Genomic DNA, 24,552 nt, shown 5'->3' on the forward strand with positions numbered 1-24,552 from the left:
GTTTGAGTAAATCAAATTATGAAAGAAATTGAGAATTATTCAATAATTTTAATAATTATCATTCAACTAGGAAAATCTCACCAATGTAGGAGTTCTTTTTTATTTATTTTTTTTAAAAATGGACCTTTCAAAATGTTGAAAACATTTGCCAATTTTAAAGTTCAAACAAGGCAGTATATATAGTTTTGAACAAAAGCTTAGCAATCTTAAGGTACAAATTTTTTTCTCCTCTTTCATTTTTCTAAGCAAAAGAGTTTAGACGAACACCCTTAAACAAATGAAAGGAATGCAACCAAGTTTTCAATGCATTGATATTTTTTAAACATAATTTGATTTAAAATCCATCACTAAATTTTAAGCAGACATTTCAAAAACTGATACGAAAGAAAAATATAATGAATCGAAAATATAACTTATTTTAATCTAATACACTTCAAAAGAAATATGAAAAATCACAAAAAAAATCACAAAAAATTTCTTGATTTCCATTAAATACTTAGATTAAATTTCTCCACAGCTGCCAATCAAGCATTTTACTCGTAATTTGCTAATTAGAATACAAAACATTTAAGCAAAAAAAATTTACTGATTAAAAAAAAAAATTTCATTTTGTTTTGAATATGCAATTTTAAAAACTATAAGACTAGATAGAGTATTCACAGAATGAATGTTTCCGTTTAGTGACTCTGCTGCCCATAAATTGGATTAGGATATTCAGAAACAGCTTCTTTGTAGATGGGATTTGTATGCTAAATAATGAAAAAAAGAAAAGATATAATCATATATTTGAAAGAAAAAATGGAACAAAAATGATATTTTAAACATTATCTGACAACTACAACATAATCATAAATATACTGTTATTTTGAATATTATAGAATATACTGTGAATATTACAAAAATATTAAAAACTAAATTATTAAAAAATAACAAAAAAAGTGAACTAAAAATATTCTTTTTTGATAAACAGTTTAAAAAGATTTTTTTCATAATTTATACTGTAAATGATTAGAAAATAAACATTTAAAAATGCTTCTTTTTTTTAAAAGAAAAAAGAAAAAGAAAAGGTATTTATTTAAAAAATTATTTTAAAATTTAAAATCACTTAAATACATTAATATACCCCCTTGAAAAAAGGGAAACTTTAAAAAATTTAACCAGTTGAGAAGAATCCTAACAAAGTAAATATTTGTAATAGTAATAGTCATCAGAATTAAACCCATAAACACAGATAATTTTCGTGTAATTATTTTAATAAATTTTTCTTAAAAAATGGGTCAGAATAAAAAGACACTGCTTTTAAGAGATGGCAGCTTTTCTTTTTCACAGAAAAGGGCATATTTATAGAGATCAAAGGGCAGGCAGGGCGGGCTACCCTTCAAAAAACACTTAGGAAGAACACAGCTACCCTGTCAAGTAAAATGATTAATTCTATGTATTAATGTAGCACAAATAGTTTTTTAATTTTAGAGCACCGTATTTAGCTGACTTAAAGCAGCATAATAACTTAAAAAAAGAAAATAATAAATAAAAATTGCACATGCGCATACTTGCAGGACTTTGGATATTACAAGAGATATTGATACAAAAGAAATTTGAATAATTGGGGTACAACTGCACTACATTTGTATTTAATTTATATGTTTATTACAGAATACTTGACATAAAAATTAATTAGACTTAACTTCTTTTTTTAACCTAATATGGTTTTATTCAATAATAAGTAACTTCCTTTCCTAAATATTATGAGTCATTTGTTACAAATAATTAAGTTAAATTAATTTCATTATTTAAATTTATGCCAAATTAAATAATAAAATGCTAGATAAATTCAAGGATGAAAACTTGTAAAAGCAATATGAATAATTTTTCAATAGTTTTAAATTCAAATCTATTGTAAAATTATTTTCAGAAACTTAAAATCAAAATTAGTACTAAATAAAAGCTGCTATTAAATATTATCAATAAAGATATTAAAATAGCTTCTTATGAACGTAGCAAAATTATGTTTATTGTCAAAATATATCAACATAAGAAATAAAACTACTTTAAAGCTCAAATTCAAGTAAAGGAATTCAAGTAAAGGTAAAGGAAACATTCAGTGCTCAATGGTAAGACTCCTAAAACTTGATAAGACAGTTTCTCAGCTTTGACTCAGAGAAAGATATATTATTCTACGGGTTGAACTATTTTTATTTGTGCTTTTATAAGACAGTAATTTATTCCATCTGATTTTGGTAATTTTGTAACAAAGTTTGAATTTTAAAAAAAAATGAATACTCACATTGCCCCACTGAGTTTTATCTACTTCTTCAACGAATCTTTCAAAATCTCTTTTGTCTTTAAGATAAATAAGAAATCTTCCAATTAACAGAGCTATCAGGCCTATTAAAAATACACCAGCTGTTACACCAAGAGCAATCCATAATACTGGTTCTTTCGAAGGACAATCTGCAAAATAAATTACAAGTTTATTACCATTAAGACAAGTAAATGACTATAAATATAGGATGTCCAAAAAATGACATACTATTTCAAAACATCAATGAAAGAGCAACAATCTGAGGTTAAAAAGTAGATTTTTCTGAATTCTGCCTTGACAGTCGTTTTCAAAAAGTTTCAAAATTCTACACAAAGTTATATTTACTCAAATAATTTTAATAAAATTTTACAATATATTGATGTAATAAATTACTTCGTAAGGCCAGAACAAGACTAAACATTACTAAAAATTGGTGTTGCGAATTGCCTTAATGGTATATAAAGTTATTAAAAAAATGAATTTAATAATTATGGTTCAGATGTAAGTTTAAAAATATGAATTCACAGCCAAATTATGCCAACATTAGTGAAGGAAAATTAATTTCAAGACTAAATATAGCTCCTTCGTGATTAGTGCTATTTTGTCATTTGTGGAGATTCCCATGATGTGTGCTTCATTACACAGGGAACCCCTCTATTATGTTATTAGTCTATAAATAATTCTGTTTTGTTGTGAATAGTAAAATAACCTTTTTTCTTATGCAGAAAACATTCTAGAAATGCACATACCATAAAAAATTAAAAAAATAATGACACTTAACATTTATTTACCTTTGGTATCTAAGACTCTAATCATAGGTTTATTATTATCATCATAACTATAAACAAATGAGAATGAACAGTCTTCTTCATCCTTAAAAATACATTTTCTCTCATTTTGAAGAATTTCTGAAAAATAAAGTACTTTTTTTAAAAAAATGTTTAATTAAAAAGACAGTCATTTTCAATCATACATTCTAAAGACCCATAGCTTAGTATATGCTTCAAGTTTTAGTGGTCAATTTTTATTTTTTTAGTCTCATAATAAAAAACTAATTAAAATTCATTTGTAAAATATGATTTAGTTTGGACTTAGTCATATCAGAATATAATTATTATAGGCAAAAATAAATTTCAAAAATAGCAATATAATATTAGCTATTTTTTAAACTTTTTAATTAAATTTCTAACAAATTCGTTTTAATCACAGATTTTGACATTAAAACAATATAGGAATTTAAAAAAGCACACATTTTAATGGATTTTTTTTGGGCTTAGAGGATAGTAATTTCAATTTGTACTAATATTAGTTTCTGCAATAGTAGAAAAATTTAATTCAGCACTGCTATTTAACTTTCCCTTTATTTTTGTCAAAAATAGCTTAATCTTCATAATCACAAATATGAATGATTCAGAACATGTGGATTCAGTACAAAAAAAAAAACATGAAATTTTCACATTCAAGCTGCATCTAAGTATACACAAACTTTAATAAATTTTTAGCTGTAAATTTTTAATTTTTTTAATGGCAAAATTACAATATTTAACTAAAATTACCCCTACGCCAATACAATTTTTGATCTTATTGCTGTAATAAATAAATAAGAGCCAATAAAAGATAGACAATTCAGTACCTTTTCTGTATTAATAAAGTGTGTGCCAATTTCCATAATAAAACTTTTTACAATAACCTCCTATTTATCTGATTTAGAGCTTAAATTAAAACTCTTTTGAAGAGATGATGAGAAAAATTAAAATACAGTTTAATTTATGTTCCTCTTGATTGCATTAAAATTGAGTTATTAGTTATATTCATATTTTAATTTAAGCTACAGAAATGTAATGAAAAGAAACCATTAATTTTAAGCATGTTTAATTTTTTTAAGAGATATATATTATAACACTGCACATGCATTTTAATAAAGTTCAATTTTAATAAAGTTCAATTTTAATAAAGTTCAAGTTCATCTAAGTTCTTGTCGAAATACTGGTATTCAATTATCGATTATATGCTTACTTCTTCTTAATAAAAGTTTTTCGAACGATCTTTTTTAATACATTTTCAGTCGAGCCTTGATAATTTACACATGCATTTAATTAAAGTTATATTTCATTTAGGTTCTTGTTAAAATACTTGTATTCAATTATTGATAATAGGCTTAATTCTTTTTATGAAAAGTTTTAAGAAAGATCCTTTTGAAAACATTTACAGTCAAACCTTGATGGTTTAAAAATGTATAATTCATTTATTTATTAAATATTTTAAAAACTTGATGGAAAAAAAAATTCTTTTAAAACTTTCTACACTGCTCATGTTAAAAAAAATTGTTGATGAAATGTGTTATATTTTTTATACTTAGTTATTTTTTTGCTCTTCCCTTATTAACTTGAATTTGTTTCCCCAAACACAATTAAAATAAATCTTTTTAAAAAAAAACATACTTAAAAACAAAAATTTTTTAAAAATAGAAAAGCTTTTTAAAAATATGGTAGGAAAACTCAACTTTAACTTTAAATTATAGGGATGTAATGACAACAGACATAGAAATGAATATTAAACTTCTATTGACTCTTCTAGAAGAGAGATTAAAATTTTTATTATACAATGTTCATCCATCCTTCCTGTCTTTTTATTCTCAAAGGTTCGAGATGGGGTGATATGGCTTTAACAAAATAACAAATTAGCTGCAAAAGTATTCGTTTCCGACTATAAACTTCACCATTTGAGGTGGCTAATTGTGATTTTTCTTGAACTTTATCTATTATTATTTCTCCCGTGTCACTCTATAGATCTTGACAACCAACTAAGAGCAGGACACAATACAGATTTTAGTTTAGTACTCTGGGTAATCAAAAAGTATCAATATATCCCATTAGAAACACCCATTTGTGACATAAAAGTTAATGAGTTCATAACATTTATTATTGTATGAATGAATTTAATGTCAATAAAGTTTATTTAACCTCCAAGATCTTCCACTGGTGTAGACAAAAATGTACAGTTAAAGCATTCCTCATCTGACAACAGTCCAGTTCCAAATGTTTGACACTGTACACAGTCACGAAATTCAGTGCATCTACCCTCACATGTCTGGAACTGAAATTTTACACATCATAAGCATGTTGTATAAAATTCAAGCAAAATACACAGCAGCATCGGAATGTGCTCAGAAAATATATACAGTTGAAAAGAGTAAAAATTAAATAACAAATATAGCATTTTTTTAAACAAAAAAAGCCAACTACATAGCTATCAACACAGAAAAAAATATACAGCAGATATTGCAAAGTAATAGAAATTTTATGCTGACTATTGTGTACATAAAATATTTCACAAAGAGAATTTTAGGGATTTTCTTAATAACGACCATGTATAACAATAAAAGGTAGTAAAATGCAAATACTCTATTATACTAATTTCTATAACTTTAAATTGAAAACATTATTTTTTGTTTCTGATAGACCACTAAACTCAATGAAAGGTGAATACTGTGTAGGGAGAAAATCTGAGATACAGTTTCCTACAGTTTGGTAACAAGGTAATACAGTTTTGAAAAGCTGTTTAATCGTGATTCACATCAAACGTGTTTATTGAAAAAATTACTAGCCTACAAAAATATATTTTTTAGTATTTTATTTAAAAAAATTATTTTTTTTTACTTTGAAAAAATTATAAAATGTAGGCGTATTCCATAATTTTTTCATAATGTAGGAATATAGGCACACATTTCTAGAATTTTAAATTGGATGCAATTCACTCTGTTTTCGATAGACCATAGAACTCAATGAAAAGTGAAATGCTGTGTAGAGAGAAAATGTGAAATACAGTTTCCCATAGTTTGATGACAAGGTAATATAGTTTTGTAAAGCTGTTTAATCTTAACTAACATGAAACAGATGTGTTTCATGCCTTCAAACGTATGCACGCCAAATTAGGGGTGGACTGGTTCAGAATAGATGTGAATAAAACATGTACATATAAACATTCTATTTTAGTTATATAGATAATTACAATGCAAAGATATTTCGATAATTTTTTCTTCCATAAATGAATAATTTCATTAAACGTATTAAAAAATTTCTACTTAAAAAAAAAGAGATTTATAGCCCTTTAAAATATATATTTTATACAAACAATATTAACCAAAACAACATTTTTACATTAAATTTATTTTCACAGCAAAAAAATGAAACTATATGAATAACTCACACTGCAGTCACCACAGAATGGTCCTCCAAAATGTCCTCTTTCATCATCTCTGTAACACTGACATTCACCACAAACGCAATCTCCTCTTCCACTACAAAATCTACCAGTTTCTATGTCAGCAGGTGCTATGCATGTATCATTTCTGGCTTTGCACTCACAGGCAGGACCGGTCCAGCCTTGATTACAAATGCACTCGCCACAACATCTTCCACGATCTTCTCCACCACACACAAGTCCATTGGAATCTCTTTCACACGAAAAAGTGTCACATTCACAAAATGCGCCATAGATTTTTGACTCACTACTCTGAAATAAAAACAAAAAATATTTATAACAAGTAATATTAAAAAAAAAAAAGTTTAAAGTAAATAGATCAACAAAGAAAATTTTATTTTTGTTACTTTTTATTAAATAATTGAAAAAAATTTCTCCCACATAAAACTAAAATTAATGAATTTAATTTAATTAATTAAATTTAATGAATTTAATTTAATGAATTAAATTTAATGAATTTAATTTAATGAATTTAATTTAATGAATTTAATTTAATTAATTTAATTTAATTAATAAATTTAATTTAATTAATGAATTAATATTTGAAAAAGCTGTATTAATATCATCTATTACAAGTTTAAAAAAATGTATTTGAACTAGAATAAATGAATAAAAAATATTTTATTAATGATTGAAAATTTGAAAAGATATATAAATATATATTGTAAAAGTGTGAACTAATAGTAGGAATAGAAAAGTATCGGACAACTATAAAAGTATAAATCTGGTGACGTGGACCACACATGCTACCACATAATGTTCTTTATTGAATTTATCTAACAAATATAAAATAACTAAATATTTAAATGTGCGCAATAAACTATTTTTTTTTGTTCAAACAGAGCTATAAGTTAGAAATTGTCACTGATGTTATCTTTAAAATACGTGAAAAACTTAATCACTTATCCTAAAATTTAAAACAATGACTAATGCTTAGCCAATCAGAAAATCCATTTTGTTTTTCGCTCATCCCTATTTAATTAATGGATTAATATTTGAAGAAACGGTATTAACATTAAGCATCATCCACTGCAAAATTAAAAAATATATATTTGAACTGAGTGGATGCATAAAAAGCAATTTATTAACAATTGAAAAATTGAACAAGATATAAGGAGAGTGTGAACTAATAGTAAAAATTGAATAAATAGATATACCCAGCAGTACCAATTTTTAAAATACAAAAATTGAAAACAAAAATTAAAAACAAAAGTTGGAATAACATCAGAATTAATAGATAATTTAGACTAAACAATAGAATAAAAGAACAAGGATAAAAGTGAAAGGAGTAAAATAAAAATATGGATAGATTATGATACTTGAGATTTGAGACAAAAGTAAATGAGGACTGAGATAGTTTTTGTGTAACAAAAATAAGACAAGTTGAGGCCCTTATTCGTAACAAGAAAAATAGAACTGCCTGGAACACTTTATGTAACAAGCAAATATACAGCAACTAATTTGTAATAAAATTAAAAGTCACACATTTTAGAGATTTTTTTTCCATTTTAAGATTAAGAGAAAAATTAATGAATTAATTACTTCATTAATCACTAGTGGAAGTTTATGGTCTGTAAATCTACTATACCTGTTTGGAGCAATACATGAAAGTAATAGCATATTGTGCACATGCTTATTTTATTTTCTTCATAGATTCAAACGAGAAATTCTATTCTGGTCAACAATAAAGTTCTTTTTACAGAGTGGTCATAAATACTTTTAAAAATTTCCAGACTAATTTTATAAAAATTCCATGTTTTTTTTTTTTTTTTATCAATGACATAAATTTTTCAGTTATACCTTCATCTTATAAAATATATTGTACTTAACTATTTATACTTGCTATTAGAATTTTATTTATTTAAAAAAAAATATTAGAAGACCAATTTTTAAGTACCACAGGCTAGTTTATTTTTTAATGTAGCTTGAATTTAATTTAATTCATTTTCCCAGATTTTTTGGTTATTCCAATTAAATTTCCTGATTTTCCAGATTAATAAAATTCCTTGACATTTTCTTGATTTTTACAGATTAGTAAAATTCTTTGACCTATCCATATTTTCCCTGTTCTGTGGGCACCCTGTTTTTTCGCGAGAAAAATGTTTGATTTGAAAATTTTTTGTGCTGTTAATCAGCACTTAAGAACAACAAGGAATTTTAACAGACGGTATAAAATATTTTAGTTCAACTTTCTTTTAGTCTCATCAGTAGAGTATTTCACAATCGATTACGCTAATGATTGGGAATTATTTTAGATAGCATTTATTAATATATTTTATTTACTTTTTCCATTTTTAATTATCAATTCGTAAAGTACTCACAGGCCCAGCATAGCAGTCACATACACCACAAACACAATCACCTCTTCCAGAACATACAAGACTTTCATCATTCCTACAATAGATATAAAAAAAAACAGAATTTATTACTTCTCTCGACAACATTAACAGTAGTTTTACGAAAACAGAAAGTAGAGCGAAAATAAGAAATGACTAAGTAAATAAAAAATAGCAAATAGCAGAAAAATGGCTTTTAATATACATTATATCAGTTTACTTTAATACGCATTACAAGTCAAAACTTTTAAATGCATATTTCTTACAAATAAACCAGTATTGTTAAAAACTTTATTGAACACACTAAGAAAATTAAATCTAGCACAGAAAAGCAGGCATGAAACATCAGATCCATCTGAAGTGTTTACAGTTTTTAACTCATCTTTAAAAAAAGAATAAATAAAAAATTAAATAGAAAACGAGAGAGAGAAGAGCTATGCTAAAGTTATATTGATTTCACAAGCTCTAATAACATTTTATTCATCAATTTTAAATATATAATTTCCTTTATATAATTCAATATTATTGAATTAAGTAACAAAACATAGTTTTACAATAGAACCCCTGTTCAAACCTTAATGATTCCTCCGTAATAATTGCTTCCTTGGCATTATACAGTTTTTTCAGCAAAAGTTGAAATTATTCTGTTAAAATTTATGTAATACACAGAATTTCAGTTGCTCACTCTTGTGCCCTCATCCCACGTCGAAAGATTTCCTTTATGATTCTTTACAACCTATTAAATTGCTTAATAATTTTGCTAAGCGATCGTTTTTTAAAATAACATTTAAAATTAAAGGTACATTGTTATAACCAAATTTAAAAAATGTTATTTTTGCTTACATTAAATATGATTTGCATGTATCCCATTGTGCATGAAACTGATCCTTAAGTTCTCAATCATATAATGAATCTCTTGAATTGCAATTTAATAATAATAAATAAATGAAATTTGCACCAAAAAACAATAATTGTAAAACGGTTAATAAGTTTTGATACTGATTTAAATAAGTTTATTTAAAAAAGTAGCATAAAAATTAAATTTTAATAAAGAAACAATTTCAGTTTCAAACTCTTAATTTAGAAGCACTAAAGATCAAAAACATAATTTCATGCTAATGACAACCAAAAGATATAAAAGTTGATGTCAGAAAACTTGATTTTGAGATGAAAATGCATCGACGACAATGGAAAATTATGTTAGACCATTATGTTTCGATGTTATAGAGAAAACAATTATAATATGTAGTGACCATAACTAAAAAATTTGAATTGAACATGTTTGTGGCAAAAAAGAAACCTTTTCACTCTAAGTGGTACTAATTGCTTAGTTGCAATTACATAAAAAGAGATGTTTGAAAATATGCATTAATTAACAACATTTGTATTCAAAGTTTAATGCTCAGAAAATAAGGCTAAGAGATGCTAGTTTACAATAAAATGGAGGGAAAAAAGTAAGTATGAAACAACTTGCTTATTCTATATTTATTTATCTATTTATATTAAAAAATGCGAGTTATTAATAAATGTAACAAAATACATACATCTTGCAAGATGAAAGTTTAGATTCCTTGTCTGCTTCATCACCTTGACATTCGCATTTGCGACCAAAAAAGTTGGTATCACAGTTACATATCCCACACTCATAAGTGCCGGAGAAGCTGCACTCAGGACTTATTTCTTGCTGTGTTAAAAAAAAATTTTTTTAATAAAATCAAAATTAATACTTACTAACCAATAGTTTATATTAAAAAAACTTAATATGAACTAAAGGGAACAATGGCTTCCTGTAATATTGGGACTAAATAAAGTGCCACTTGTTATTGTCCAATGAAACATATTTGGCCCAGGCAGGTTTGAGCAACTTTTTGAAGAAAAAAATTCAAAGTAAATCTCTTTGAATTTCATTCAATATGTACTTTAATTTAATAATATGAAAAGCTCAATAATATGTTAGAGCAACAATGAATCTTATATGATAGGAATCACTTTCCCCCTGTTTTGTACTATTATTAAATTTTGTTACATTTGCCCATTACAGGTTTGAATATCCTATTTTTATCCAGAAATAATCCAGATTAAATTTATATATCAACCTTGAGATAATGCAGTAAAAGATATAATATACTTAAAAATTGCACTAAGTTTACAAGCTGCAAAGGAGTTCCTTTATTGTGGAAAGTATTTTCAATAATTATAAACAAAAACAATCAAGTGTAATAGCACTTGCAAACACAGCAGTTAATCATAGTAACATAAGATCACAAAATAAAGGTATTTCCAAATAAGACCTTCTTAAAAAATATAGGCTATTCCATATAATTTAGGTTAAATGTGGGAAATTATGAGGAAAAAAATAAGGAGCCCACAAAAGTAAAAATCGTCACACATATATTTTACAATAGATAAATTATGAAATGTGATAAAAATTCAAATATAACAATCATAAAAAAGTTTAACAAAATAGCATTCATTATAACGACTTGCTGATTGAAACTAGTTGAATTCCAATTTTATGATTAGACCAGTTATAGGAAATAAAAGGCAGTTAATAAAAAATAAAAAGTCAATTGTCAAACCTCATTTTCAGGCTTTTCACAGTCACATTCACACTTCAAATCTACATCTAGCTGCACATATTCACTTAAACCAACTGGTGATATTTGAATTTTGTTAGTCCATAAACTTGAATTCTTTGGGCATTTTAAGAGCTCTACTTCAACATTGAATTCAACCTTTAAAATAAAAGCATTAAATTAGTGAAAACATTATTTCAATGTTCAATCAAGAAAAACATTTGTTTGTTAATAGCACTAGAGAAATTTAACACAATAGGGTTTATAAAGCTGTATGCTGCATGCTAGTTAGTTAATTCAAACAAAGAAAATTAATAAAAGATGGAATAAAATTTTTAATATTTTTCTCTCTTAAACTTTCAAAAAAAAATAATAATAGTAATGTAAAGTATGTAAAAAATTTAACCCTAACCCACTCCTAAGGTAACTGATAACCAGGTGAAACATATCAAAAATATTTTAATTTAAAAAAGAACAAAATAAAATTTTAAAACTACAAAAGTAAAATCTTAAGTTTAGCATGCCAATAAAGAAAGCTGAAAGAGACTACTCCCACAAACTAGTAAAAGAGACACTAATGGGAAAATTCTAGCAAAAATTATCTATAAAGATGGGAAAACAATGGGCAACGTTTTGTAATAACCAGCACAAGATATTCTTATAACACAATCAGCATCTGAACTAATTTTTTTCTTTATACTTTAAAGAGTTAATGATCATATCTTTTAAGTTTTTCTTTTTTGTCAAAAATGCTTTAAATAACTGACAACTTTCGGAAATGGGCTAACTTGGGTAAATACTTTTTCTTCATTACACTACTTTGCAATCAAAATAATAAGAATAAATGGTTTCCTATGCAGACCATATATTAAATGCAACTTTTTATGCGTTAGACCATAAAAGGTTTAAGATGTAGCATTTTTTAAAGTCTTTCTTGAAACAAAACTGGAATTTTCTCCTTAATTTTAAGATTTACTCAGACAGTTAACTCCTTTTCACTCAGGAATGAGAGAGCAATAAAATACACAATATATTTATTTATAAAAATTGAAAAAAAACTAAGAAACTTACAGTAGTTCCAACACGCAAGCCTTCACACAAGTTAGTATCTTTAACTTCATCACTAAAAGAGGAAGAAAAAAAAGTTATAAAATTATTTACCTAATTACAAAGAATAAATTTTAAAAAAGAAAATTTGGATAAACAGTACTAATGTATAAATATTTGTTCTAAACACTGAAAATTTTATAATTAAATTTAAAAATAAAAGCATGACTTAAAATTTTAAAACTATATTAGTAACATGTAAGTTTATTTTCTGAGACTCTTGAAACATTTTCATTTAATAAAGCTAATTATTTCATCACTATAATTATTTATAATATTAACCTTATTATAAATTAAGTAACCTATATTTTAATCCTTTATGTAACAATGAGAGCTTTAAGCCCCGCTAATATTATTTTCATATAGTATTAAAATAGAACAAAATATTGCAAATTTGGTTGGTAAGTAGGAATTTTATTTATGTCGCACTAGAGTTGCACAGCAGGCTATTGGCGATGGTCTGGGAAACATCCCAGCAGATGATCCGAAGGAATGCCATCACAATTTAGATCCTCTGTAGAGGGGAAGGCTCCTTCACTTGGGTAGCCTAACGATCTGCGTGTGAAGTCAAGCACTTAATGAGGACCAATACCGCGCACCCTCGGTCAATACGTATGCTTGACTTTGGTGTTCTACTGTTAACCGTTTCTTTACGATCAGTCCAATGCGAATTATGAACTTGGAACCAAATTAGAAATTGAATATCATCTAGAGAACTTTTCAATTTTTGATATTTTGTTTGACAACACCTTTTGTGATTCCAAAATTCTCCGTTTTTTATCTCGATGCAAGTAAGTCTTCTATATTTTTTTTTATTGATTCATTAACATTTTCAACCAGCTATAAAACAAAGTATTAAATGTTTAATTAAAAAATTTTAATGTGTTTAGTCACTAACTTCAAAATTTTATGAAAAATTAAAGAATATATTTAATATTAAAAAAAATTATTTATCAAAGTATAAAATCGAAAGACAAAAAAGTTCCTCGCATTTTTGATAATTTTTTAATTATTTGGTAAACAAAGAGATAGTAGAAAATGACCAAAAAAAATTTTTTTGATAAAAACTTAAGTAATACAATTTATGTATAATTTAAATTTTTTTAAAAAACTCAAAACCTTAAACAGAGAGCAAAACACATTAGACATATTACAATAAATTTAATAAAATCAAAATAAAATAAGACTTTTTATACTTTCAAATTTCAGTGCAATACAGAAAACTATTATCTGTTAGTTATCCCTAAAGCATACACAAAATAATTCTCACAATAATGAAGCAAATTATATTTATGTAAATAAAAATAAAAACAACATTAAAGTTGGCATTGTTATACAATAACAATGCAAAAAGTCAATTTCATCACTAAAAAAATAAATCTGGTGTTGTAAATTTTACTTATTAATTTAAATTAACTATTTTTTATTTAGCTTACCCAAGACAGTTTGATGAGTAAGTTATCTTCAAATAATCAGGAGCATTATCTTTCAATTCAATTTTAGATTGAATTTTCTGTAAAATAAATTAAACAAAATATAAATATTAAAAAAATTAATTCCAAGGACAAAAAAAAATAATAAAATCTTACTATAAAAAATTATTGAGGTAATAACATTTTCAATCATTCTTATTAGACTTGGTAATTTCAGTCATTAGCATCAAATTGATAAAAGTTAAAATTCCTCTAACTTTTTCCTATTCAGATTTATAATTTTTAACAGCTGTTATATTTATTACTTTTTGCAATTTTTAATTATTTAATTAATAGAAATCTATTAATAAATAAGATTAACAGATTATGAATTATGATTATGAAAATATTTATTGTATTTTTATATTTTTAAGTATTTAAGTAATATAAGTAATATTCAAAAATAAAAAATTTTGTAACATGACATTTCATATTAAACATTTTCAGAACACAAAAGTTTTAAAATGCAATACAACTGCAAAAGTTTAGCATGCTTCTTTTTACTTATCAATAAAACTATATATGACTTTTAATACATTTTGTTCTGAAAAAGAATGAATTTCATAACAATATATATAAAATTAGCTGTTAAGATAGGAAAAAACTGAAGCAAAAATCATAAAACAAATTTTCAGAAAAATAAAAAAAAATGATCAAATTATTAACAAACAGTACCATATTATAAAAACTGCATTTCACATTTTGACAAAATTATTAAGCAAAATGAACAGCATTGTTTTCATAATTCATAATTAACAGTCGTTTGTGTTCACAATGCATTTTAATTAAAAACAATTATTAGAATCAGAACATAAATCCTTAAGATTGGTGAGTTCATAATTGAAAGAATGAATATTTTTTTTACATATATACATCTTAAGTAAATAATTTCAACCTTTGAAAAAATAGAGATGATTAAAAATTATTCTAAAGAGTGAACAAGACATCTGTTCCCTATAACATAAACAATAATAAAAAAAGAAAGAAAAAGAAACATCAACGTCATTTTAAGTTCCACTTACAAAATTCTACATACATACAGAATTATTTAATAACTCGAAAAACTTTCAAAAACACCATAATTGACTTGGAATAGCATAGCAACTAATAAAAGAAATGAGCTATGAACAAAAATTATGTGAAAAAAAAATACAATTATTTTTATAAACTAAGTGATAATATATTAATAACACAAGCCCCAACGAAAAGCAATTATAAAGATACTTACATCATACTGTTTGTGTATTAAATTAACTATATTGGAAGCATCACTTTCTAGTTTCTCTGCATAAGTACCTTCAACAACATTACACAAACGCTGATACAAGGGTAATTTTGTATCAGGAACAGCAAATATAATCAAAACCTTGTTCTCAATTATTTTGGTATTTATTTGACTTAGAGATGGGTAATCCTGAAAAAGAAAATCATAAATAAAGGAATTGATAACTACTCTAAAATGAATATTAATATGAGAATAATATTATTTATTACTTGATAAATGCTCTCAGTATAGTACCCATCTTCATCTAAATGGCAATGCCCATCATTTGGTTTTACAATTCCACCAAGCTGAAATACAATATAATATTGAAATTTATTTTTTTCTATACAATTTATTTAAATTTTAAAAAAAAACACTGAATATTAAATCAAACTCACACGCTGAAATTAACAGTTGCTAAACTGTCACATTACGAAAATTTAAGATCAAAATGCAAATTTAAAGAAACAAAAACAGTTGAAGCGATAAAATTAAATATAGAAAATTAAAGTCTTAATTTCAAAGATTAAAAATATCTAAACCTTACTATTAACACTACTAAGAAGGAGAAGAAAAATGATCTATCTATCTATCTGGATTACTCCAAAATAAATGTGAGCAAGGTAATAATATTTCACTGGATAATTTAAAGTTTGTAATTAATAAGGATGATATTTAATTATAAAATTTTAATGATTTTAGAAAATTACTAGCATTTATTTTAAGAAAAAAAATAAAAACATTTTGCTGGTTTGAACATGGTAAAAATATAAATTTAGTTAACAAAGAACTAATCATATATANAGAAAATATAATAAGAATCCAGATATTTTTTGTTTTAAAGAAGATTGAAAAGTGACTGTCTTTCAAGATTAATAAAATTAAAGATTTCACGTAATTTAAAAATTTCGCGATTTATTTTACTTAACTACTAAACTTTAACAATTCATACAATCCAAATATATTGCAAATTCACACAATCGAAATCAATTTATTATCATATTCCTATAAATCAAAATACATAAATAATATAATTTCTACAATATGTTAATGTGCATTTTGATAAATGTACTTTAAAATAAAACAATACCAAAATAATAAATGTTAATTAGAAAAACTAACGATTTCAAATATTTGGTTATATAATTGAATAAAAAAAATTACATTATAAAATTTGTTTTAATCAGAAAACATTTAACTAGCAAAAATAGGCAGCTATTTATTATTAGTTATTCTAAATATTTTTTTTTAAAATCAATTTATACCTATTTTTAATATCAAACTTAGGTCATAAAGAACACAGCAATTTTAGAATTACGAAAAGATATAACATATGTGAAATACAATATAATCAATTAACAGAATATTAACAATAAGATGCTCAATAAAATATAGAAAGATGCGTTTATAGCAGTTTTAAAAAGAAAATATATAAATGATAGAATTTCATAACTCAAAATAATTTACATACATCAAATAAATAAGCTTATAAGCAGAGAAAAAAAGAATATTTTACTTGTTATAATAAGACAATAAGATTATGTGAATGATTTTTGATCGATTTTTCTTTCTTTTTAGGGCATTTTTGCCTTTTTCAATGACCAGAATAAAAATTGGAAATAAAATTTAGCTTTTTGTATTCTTAATAAATTAATTAAACATTCATATTACAAATGTTTAGCACTTAAAATTTCTTCATTAAATTACTCACTTACGTACAATATTTATATTATATAGTTACACATTAAATAAATATTATAAAGCTTTTATTTCAATAAACTTTTACATCAATTATCTTTTAGCAAATGTTAACAATTCTGATATATATTAGCTAATTTTTCATATTTAATAATTGAAAAGTATATTGAAATGAATAAAAAAAAATCCATTAAATATCAGTCAACATAAATAATCATTTTAATTGAGTTTCTTTTTCTATTTTAATTATATTTCTCCCATATTTAGATAAATAATTACTAAGGGGAAAAAATTATACAAAACATTTGCGTTTTTTAAATCACTCTCAAATATAAAAATTAACCAATCCAAAATGTAAAAAAAATTACTCACCCTCTAATATTTATGCAGAAGATAGAAAGCTCATGAAGAAAAAAAAGACAGCTATAGAAACATATATAAAGAAAGAAAACTCACATAAGTTTTGCACATGAAGATCACACACAAAGGTCATAAAATAATTAAAAGAAATGCAAGAATATCTAAAGCAAAAGTAACAAGAGCAAACCACCATGCAGTAGTATAAGAAAGAACTTAAAGAAACAAGCACTACTAATACAAGTAAAATTTAATAAAATGATTTATTCAACATAAATAATCTTTTTTTTTTTAATAGAAGTAATGTTTACATGAAAAATAATTAAAACTATACTAACTTTACCATCACCAGCATAATGGAAAATTCCATTAGTAGCAAATAATATTATTTTTCTAGAACGATCATTCCACCTAATCTTCTCCTGGAAAGGTAAAATGATAAAATTAGGCAAAAATTATATTCATTAACAATTTATTATTCTTTTTAAAAATACTTTTTTTTCAATTAGTGTAAAAAATCACTTTTTACCTTTTAAAAAAAATCTTTTTTTGGAAAACAATAAACTAACTTTATATTTTTCTAAATATTCATTAACAATATGCACACTAATTAAAAAAAATTATACTGAACTGAAATAAACTGAACTAACCTTACAGGCAATGACTTGCATTACAGCATCAAAACCTCCCTCTGCATTATCCAAATTACCAGACAAATTTGCAGCAGAAACTTCTTGCTAAAATTGTAAGATTTATCAAAGTTGGTTGAATAATACTGATATATGAGAGTCAAAAAAAGGCTATATTACACCAAATAAAAATGCTATCATGCCATAATTTAAAGAAAAATAAAGTATTATAAAGTAAGCCTGGTGGAAAATAAATGTAACAAAATCAAAATATCTGAAGAAAATATATATTCTGAGAGAAGATTTAAGAAATATATATTTTTTTAAAAATACTTTTTAAAAACAGGATTTTAAATAATAAATAAACTGTAACATAAAAAAAAATAAAAAAATTAGAAAGAAAGTATTTATCTTTTAATAAAAATTAATTTATTCATATGCTAGGAGAAAACTATCTAGAAGGATTGTAGATAGTTGGTACTAATATTATACAGTGAAACCTCCAGGAAAGACCAATCTTGTGAAGCCTCCTCTATTTGACCTCCTCTAATGACCTCTATTTGCAACCACTTTTGGGAGGCACGGAAATTTTTGCATTGACTTAGCGTTGAAGAAAACCTTTGGGAGAGACCATCAAAACCAACTTGAGCAACACACCTCCTCTCATTTCTTAAAGCTTACTAATTTTAATGATATAAAATTAAATGCAAACTTAAACTTAAAACATAACTGTTTATTTATTTAAAATAGTTTTATCATTCATAATTGGTTAATTTATTTTTACGCACTCTTATAGTCATTTTTATCGACAATAAATTTTATTCATCAATCCCATTTTCATGGCGCCAACAAAAGCGGTATTTACGCAACAAGAAAATGACACTGACTAAAATGAAAATGTCTAGAGAAAAATCATGTACCTTCAATATCATTTTGAAGTCAGTGAAGATAACGCCCAGGAGCCCCCAACCTCCAGTTAATGATCATTTTGCTGTGGAACAGAGAGTAGTCACTCTAAAGAGGTTTCACTGTAGTTATAAACAAGGTAGTTAATGGTTAACTTATAAACAAGCTGAAATCATGATCCAAAATTTGAATTGTCTTACTAGTTAAAAAAAAAGAAAACCAAGGTTTATTATTTTACCATAATGTTAATAAATCGCAGTAGAAAAATTGGGGTTTTTTTAAGCATTAATAAACATTTATTTAAATAGAAATTTGATACCATATTAAAACATTAGTAAGTATTTGTCAAGTAAAAATTAATTGAAAATTTAGAATATCATTATTGCGCATTGTTCAACAACTCACAAATCATTTTAACCTTCTGTTAGACGCGCACTTGTTTCCGACATGGTTAGTCGCGTTGCACCTATAAGGTGTTTTTGATATTTTTAAAGTCAAGTGAAGTTTATTCTAGTTTAAATAGTTAAGTGTTACCTATTTAAGATTCTTTAGATAGATAAAGTATGAAAAAACTTATTTAATTACTAAAATATATGAAAAAACTGTATCACAAATAATTGCACAACATAAAGAAAAACAAAGAAAAGTAAAATTTTAAAAAAACATTGAAAGTCTTGCATATCGGAACAACTTATTTCAATATCACATGTTAGCATAAAAATATTATCTTAGAGGCTGTCTGATGCAGAACTACCTTTATGAGAACAAGAATTTTTGCAAGAGGTCTTTGCAAATTGTTGTTACATTACTCAAACATAAGTGTTTTCCGCAAGTAGCACAAGTATACTTGCAAGTATTTTGTTGTTTATTTTTTTGACATGGCACACACAATTTTCTTTTCTTGGCTTGATTTTCTGACAGTGAATTTTCTGAGGTTTGAGAAGTTTGCTTCTGCCAATCGAAAGCGAAGTACTGAAGATAAATTTTTCTTGCTCCAGCGTCGGATCATTTCATCCATCACAAGTTGTTTAGTCAATTGACGCAAGAAGGTTCTGCGGTTTTTCACTTTGCAACCATTTTTTGCGCATATAAATTGACCATTTATACCTGCTACATTGAGTAGGGAAGATATTTAAGTAGGGTAGATATTTAATTCATAAAAATATTACATCCATAATACTTGGATCAATGGTCGCGTTGCACCTGTGGGGTGATTTGAGCCGCTGCAACTCTCCATCGACATGTTCGAAGGTCGGGAGTACACGGACCTTTGAGTAATCCAAAGATAGGAAGATAACATTAGGCTCGTCCCCCGGAAACATCTATTGACGGCAAAGGAGGTGGAAGTGCAATAAAGATGCACCTGTAAGGTGCGCGCGTCTAACGGAAGGTTAAAATATGGTAAATCACAACACATTAAACATGCTCATGAACTTAGTAAATGCTTAAAAATACTTAATCCTTATAATAATATAAAGTGCTTTGATATAAAGTATTTATAAACACTTAGTAAAGTCTATTAATAAAATAAAACTTACAGTAAAAAGTGTTACATTGTCGTTTAAAGACAAATGATTTCGAAAACCATAAGGGGAATTACAATATTCTTCTCTGCATGGATTAACAAGCCTGAAAAAAACACTTAAGTTAATTCACCTTTTAATTTTAATTAATATCTTAAGAGAGAAAAGAATAATAATTTAATTATTTACTAATTTTTCAAATAGAAAAACTAATTACCTTTCAGGTACCATGTCAACATATGGCATCACAACTTTATCAATAAAAGAACCAAATCCAAGCCTAAAGTTCCTAGTTACAGTCTTCATATTATCAGCTGTAAACAATAAATTCAAATAAAATGCCAAAAAAAAGTTAAAAATCTAAAATTTGGTAATTAAACTTTGGTAAAAAAAAAATACAAAATAATTAAGTATATAAATTTATTACTATAAATAAATATAATAAAAAATATTAATTAATTATAGAGAATAATGGCTTAAATACCAGAACAAAATGCAGAACATTAAAAAATTCAAATGGTGCTAAAAATTAAGTCTGATTTTAAAAAAAAGTAATACAATAATAGATAGAAACAAAATAAAAGGATGAAAAATCAGTGAGATACCTAGGTTTATATAACTCAAAGAGAGCAAATAGTTATAATTCATAGGTATTTTTAGGCATATTTCAATAGCAATTATGAATATATTTTATATATAGGTATATTTCAAAGGCAATTTTTATAATTATAAATCATTAAAGCAATATTTATAATTATAAGACTAAATTTCCATTATTATGTGCTAATTTAAAAATTAGCACATAACTATAAAAATTGAAATGGAAAACAATTTCAAACTAGCAATGTTTCAAAAACTAAACAAATGCAGTTACACAATGTATATAGAATCGATGAAAAGATAAGAAAATGTGATAACTTATGCCTAATCGTGATAACTTTTAAAATAAAAACTATTCCCCCCTCTTCCAAACCAATGAAATCCAAATAGCAATAAGACTAACTGAAATATAAAAATTTATTACTGAACAAACAAAAAAACTCAATATACATATTTATAACTTAAAAAACAAAAAAAATACATACAATAGGAAATTATATTAACCATTGCTTTGGTTAACTCAAAAGTTACTAGATATTGTAATTACATTGCCAAAAACATAAATTTGCAACAAACTAGTTTGTGTCAGCAAGTTGCAAAAAATACATTCAAATATTTAAAAAATACAGCATGTAATTTTCTGAAAGAGAAAAAAAAAATGTGTTCTAACCATCACTTCATAAATTTAAGCTGAATCACTATGCATGTGTGACTAATATTTTCAATTAACATTCAACATTTTTACTAGATAATTAATATATATATTTTCAAAATTATTTAATTTCAAAACAAAGCTAAAGTTTATAAAAATAATTCTTGTCTTCTAAGAATTAAAACTTATTTTTCGAATAATAATAATTTTTAAATACAATTACTTCTTTTTTAAAAAAAAAGAAAGAAAAAAAAGAGAGAAAGGAAGGAAGGAAGGAAATGGAGGAGGAAAGTACTGACTTACTAAGACAAAATGATGAAGTGAAATAGGGAATGATTGATTGATCTGATGAAGTAACAAGTTCAAACAACAATTCATCATAAGAAATGTTAACCTTATACCAATGTTAGGAAACTAAGCATCTTTCCTTGTTACAACTTTAATGCAATGCATTCTTTTTCAACACTGATAAAAGTTAGAATTAAAAATAATTATAATAGCCAATCTCAAAAAGACATTATGATTATTTTTGAAAATTCATTTTTGATACTGGATTACACAAAAAAAAACCTTTAAAGATGCATCTTATTTTTACATTTAATGTGATATACTAATACAATGGAAACTAATTCAGCATTTCCTCACTGTTGTAGGTGAAGTGAATTATGTTTTTTTCATAGAAACCTAATTTGTCGAACAGGACAGAGAGCTATAGAGAGAAATATTTTATTACCATGCATAGCTACCAACATGGATTTTACGAAATAATATAACTTTCATGATAACTGTTGCATAATTAATTATTTTACATATAATGAATTTTAAGGATTTTTACTGTCATCAAAATACAAAAAATTTATTACAATAATAACTGAAAATGATCTGCTATATTTTCCAGTTAAAATTAATATTAAATGAACTTGAAATGATTTTTATTATGTTAATTTGTTTTGAATAGTAATAGACAAGTAATTTATTATTAGTAGTTAAAAGATTTTTTAATTAATTTACAAAGGGTGATCTGAATAAACTATACACTATAAAAGAGGTTCGCTTCATTATGTATTAGTAATACTTATTTAAATATTCAAGCAAGCTATAAATTGAGTAAAAATTTTATTTTAATATGAAATTAAGGAAACTTACTCATTTTTGGAGAATTTCCCTAAATGTACAAAAAGCAGAAGAATTTTTATTAAACCAGTTGACCAGGAGAAACTGGCAAAATCCAGAAGTTTACTAGTAAATCTGGTAGAGTTGGCAACTATGTTTTATTTACATGACAGAAAAATAGTTTGTTTTTTACAAGAAATCAAAAAAAAATTTAAAAATTACAAAAGAAACATTTAATAAAAAGGCATAAATGAATGAGGATATTCTTATTAAAACTACATTGTGTCCCAAATAGTTTCCAAGCTTTTGTTATAACTTTCTTAATCAAGATATATGGCATACATCTTGAGTGTGACAATCTTCTGCATTAGAAAGCTATGGGAGTAGTTTTACTGACGGCAGCACATGGCAAAGTGCATAATGCATATTTATAGGACAAGGGCAATTAACTACGCAGTATATATGCCCACGTCAGGCAAGGGCTTAGAATATGGTATACACAGTTGCACAAAATTTAACACAGATAACAATTAAAAATTATAATAATAATATACCAATGGTGTATGAAAGCTTAGCTAACATCTCCTTGTGCTTTTTCATGGAAAAAGTGAGATCCATCAAATAGTACAAGTCCACGGGATAATCTTCAGCCTGCCTGAACTTAACAGTTAACTTTGCAGGATCACCTAAATGAAAACAGGAAAGGTTATAACAGGAAAGGAAAGGTTATAAATAAAATTGAGGTATTTATATGTTCAAAATATTTTTAATAATGTTGCCTACCAGGTCGCAAAGAAAGCTTTAATTTTTGTGGTTTTAATTGAATAGCAGAACCTGCAGCTGCTCCTGCATCACTTAGAGGTTCATCCTTAAAAAGTAATAACAAAAATGAGAAAATATAATAAAAACTATAGTCTAAAAAACATAGCCACATGAAGATGTAGCCATTTAGTCACACTCATAGCTTAATTTAAAAAACTTATTTTAATATATGATTGTTTCTCATGTTAAGCAGTGTTTTTGAAGGTTTTTAGACAAGAATAATAAAATAGCCAAGGTTTAAATGCCTTACACTAGAGATGAAGCAATAATTGCAAATTAAATATCTTACTATTTTGCCATAAAGAATTATCTGGGAATAGGAGTAGACAAATAACTGAAATATTTTATAAATTATAAAAAAAAATTTAAAAATTTCCAATTTAACGAGATTTTTCTACTTTTATGAAAATTATCAAAATCAATACTGCTATCAAATTTTAAAAATTTATTATGAGCCCAGATAATGCAGTATTAGAGTTACTTTTTAAATAATAAATAGTTAGATCACAAACACTTTAAATTTTCACTAACTGTGGCTTTTCTTCTTTTTGACATTTTGCCCAGAATTACTATAGAATGTGATGGATAAAGATAAGCTGAAATTAACCTGACAGTCATGAATAATTATTGCTAATTCAAAGCAATTATGAAAATATGAATGTCATTTGCATAAAGGTGTTATTGGAAAGATTTCCATATTGTGGTGTGTTGCAGAATAATTGAGAATTTTAAGATTATATTATGTGACAACAGAGCCCAAAAGAAAGGCAAGCAGCATTTTTATTTTAGGCTTATTAATATAAACATCTGATTTTTTCTTATAACCAAATTTTTTTCACACTATTTTGTTGAACTTGCTCAAGTAGCATTTATTCATAACTACTCATTGTCAAAGTCCAATTGCAAAGCTTTCTGACAATTACTATGCACTT

General features: G+C 25.3%; 1 protein-coding gene across 2 annotated transcripts in view; it reads right to left on the reverse strand.

The window, feature by feature from the left end:
* Positions 1–236: 236 nt before the first annotated feature.
* The window catches only part of LOC107436165 (integrin beta-PS), a 28,785-nt gene continuing 4,469 nt past the window's right edge, over positions 237–24,552 (reverse strand). The window contains exons 4-21 of one of the 2 annotated variants that reach the window (XM_043040317.2): positions 23,582–23,666; positions 23,353–23,484; positions 20,651–20,747; positions 20,449–20,539; positions 18,026–18,112; positions 17,714–17,797; positions 15,551–15,628; positions 15,285–15,470; positions 14,021–14,097; positions 12,549–12,600; positions 11,481–11,636; positions 10,446–10,585; positions 8,887–8,959; positions 6,512–6,817; positions 5,266–5,398; positions 3,094–3,210; positions 2,285–2,451; positions 237–749 (exon numbers count right to left, since the gene is read on the reverse strand). In XM_043040317.2, the coding sequence (XP_042896251.2) occupies positions 678–749; positions 2,285–2,451; positions 3,094–3,210; positions 5,266–5,398; positions 6,512–6,817; positions 8,887–8,959; positions 10,446–10,585; positions 11,481–11,636; positions 12,549–12,600; positions 14,021–14,097; positions 15,285–15,470; positions 15,551–15,628; positions 17,714–17,797; positions 18,026–18,112; positions 20,449–20,539; positions 20,651–20,747; positions 23,353–23,484; positions 23,582–23,666 (2,133 nt within the window). In that variant the 3' untranslated portion in view covers positions 237–677. The remainder of the gene's footprint in view (positions 750–2,284; positions 2,452–3,093; positions 3,211–5,265; positions 5,399–6,511; positions 6,818–8,886; positions 8,960–10,445; positions 10,586–11,480; positions 11,637–12,548; positions 12,601–14,020; positions 14,098–15,284; positions 15,471–15,550; positions 15,629–17,713; positions 17,798–18,025; positions 18,113–20,448; positions 20,540–20,650; positions 20,748–23,352; positions 23,485–23,581; positions 23,667–24,552) is intronic. The other variant, XM_071181272.1, reaches the window with a different exon arrangement.

The sequence above is a fragment of the Parasteatoda tepidariorum genome, chromosome 5 (assembly GCF_043381705.1).
Source record: "Parasteatoda tepidariorum isolate YZ-2023 chromosome 5, CAS_Ptep_4.0, whole genome shotgun sequence".
NCBI lineage: Eukaryota > Metazoa > Arthropoda > Arachnida > Araneae > Theridiidae > Parasteatoda > Parasteatoda tepidariorum.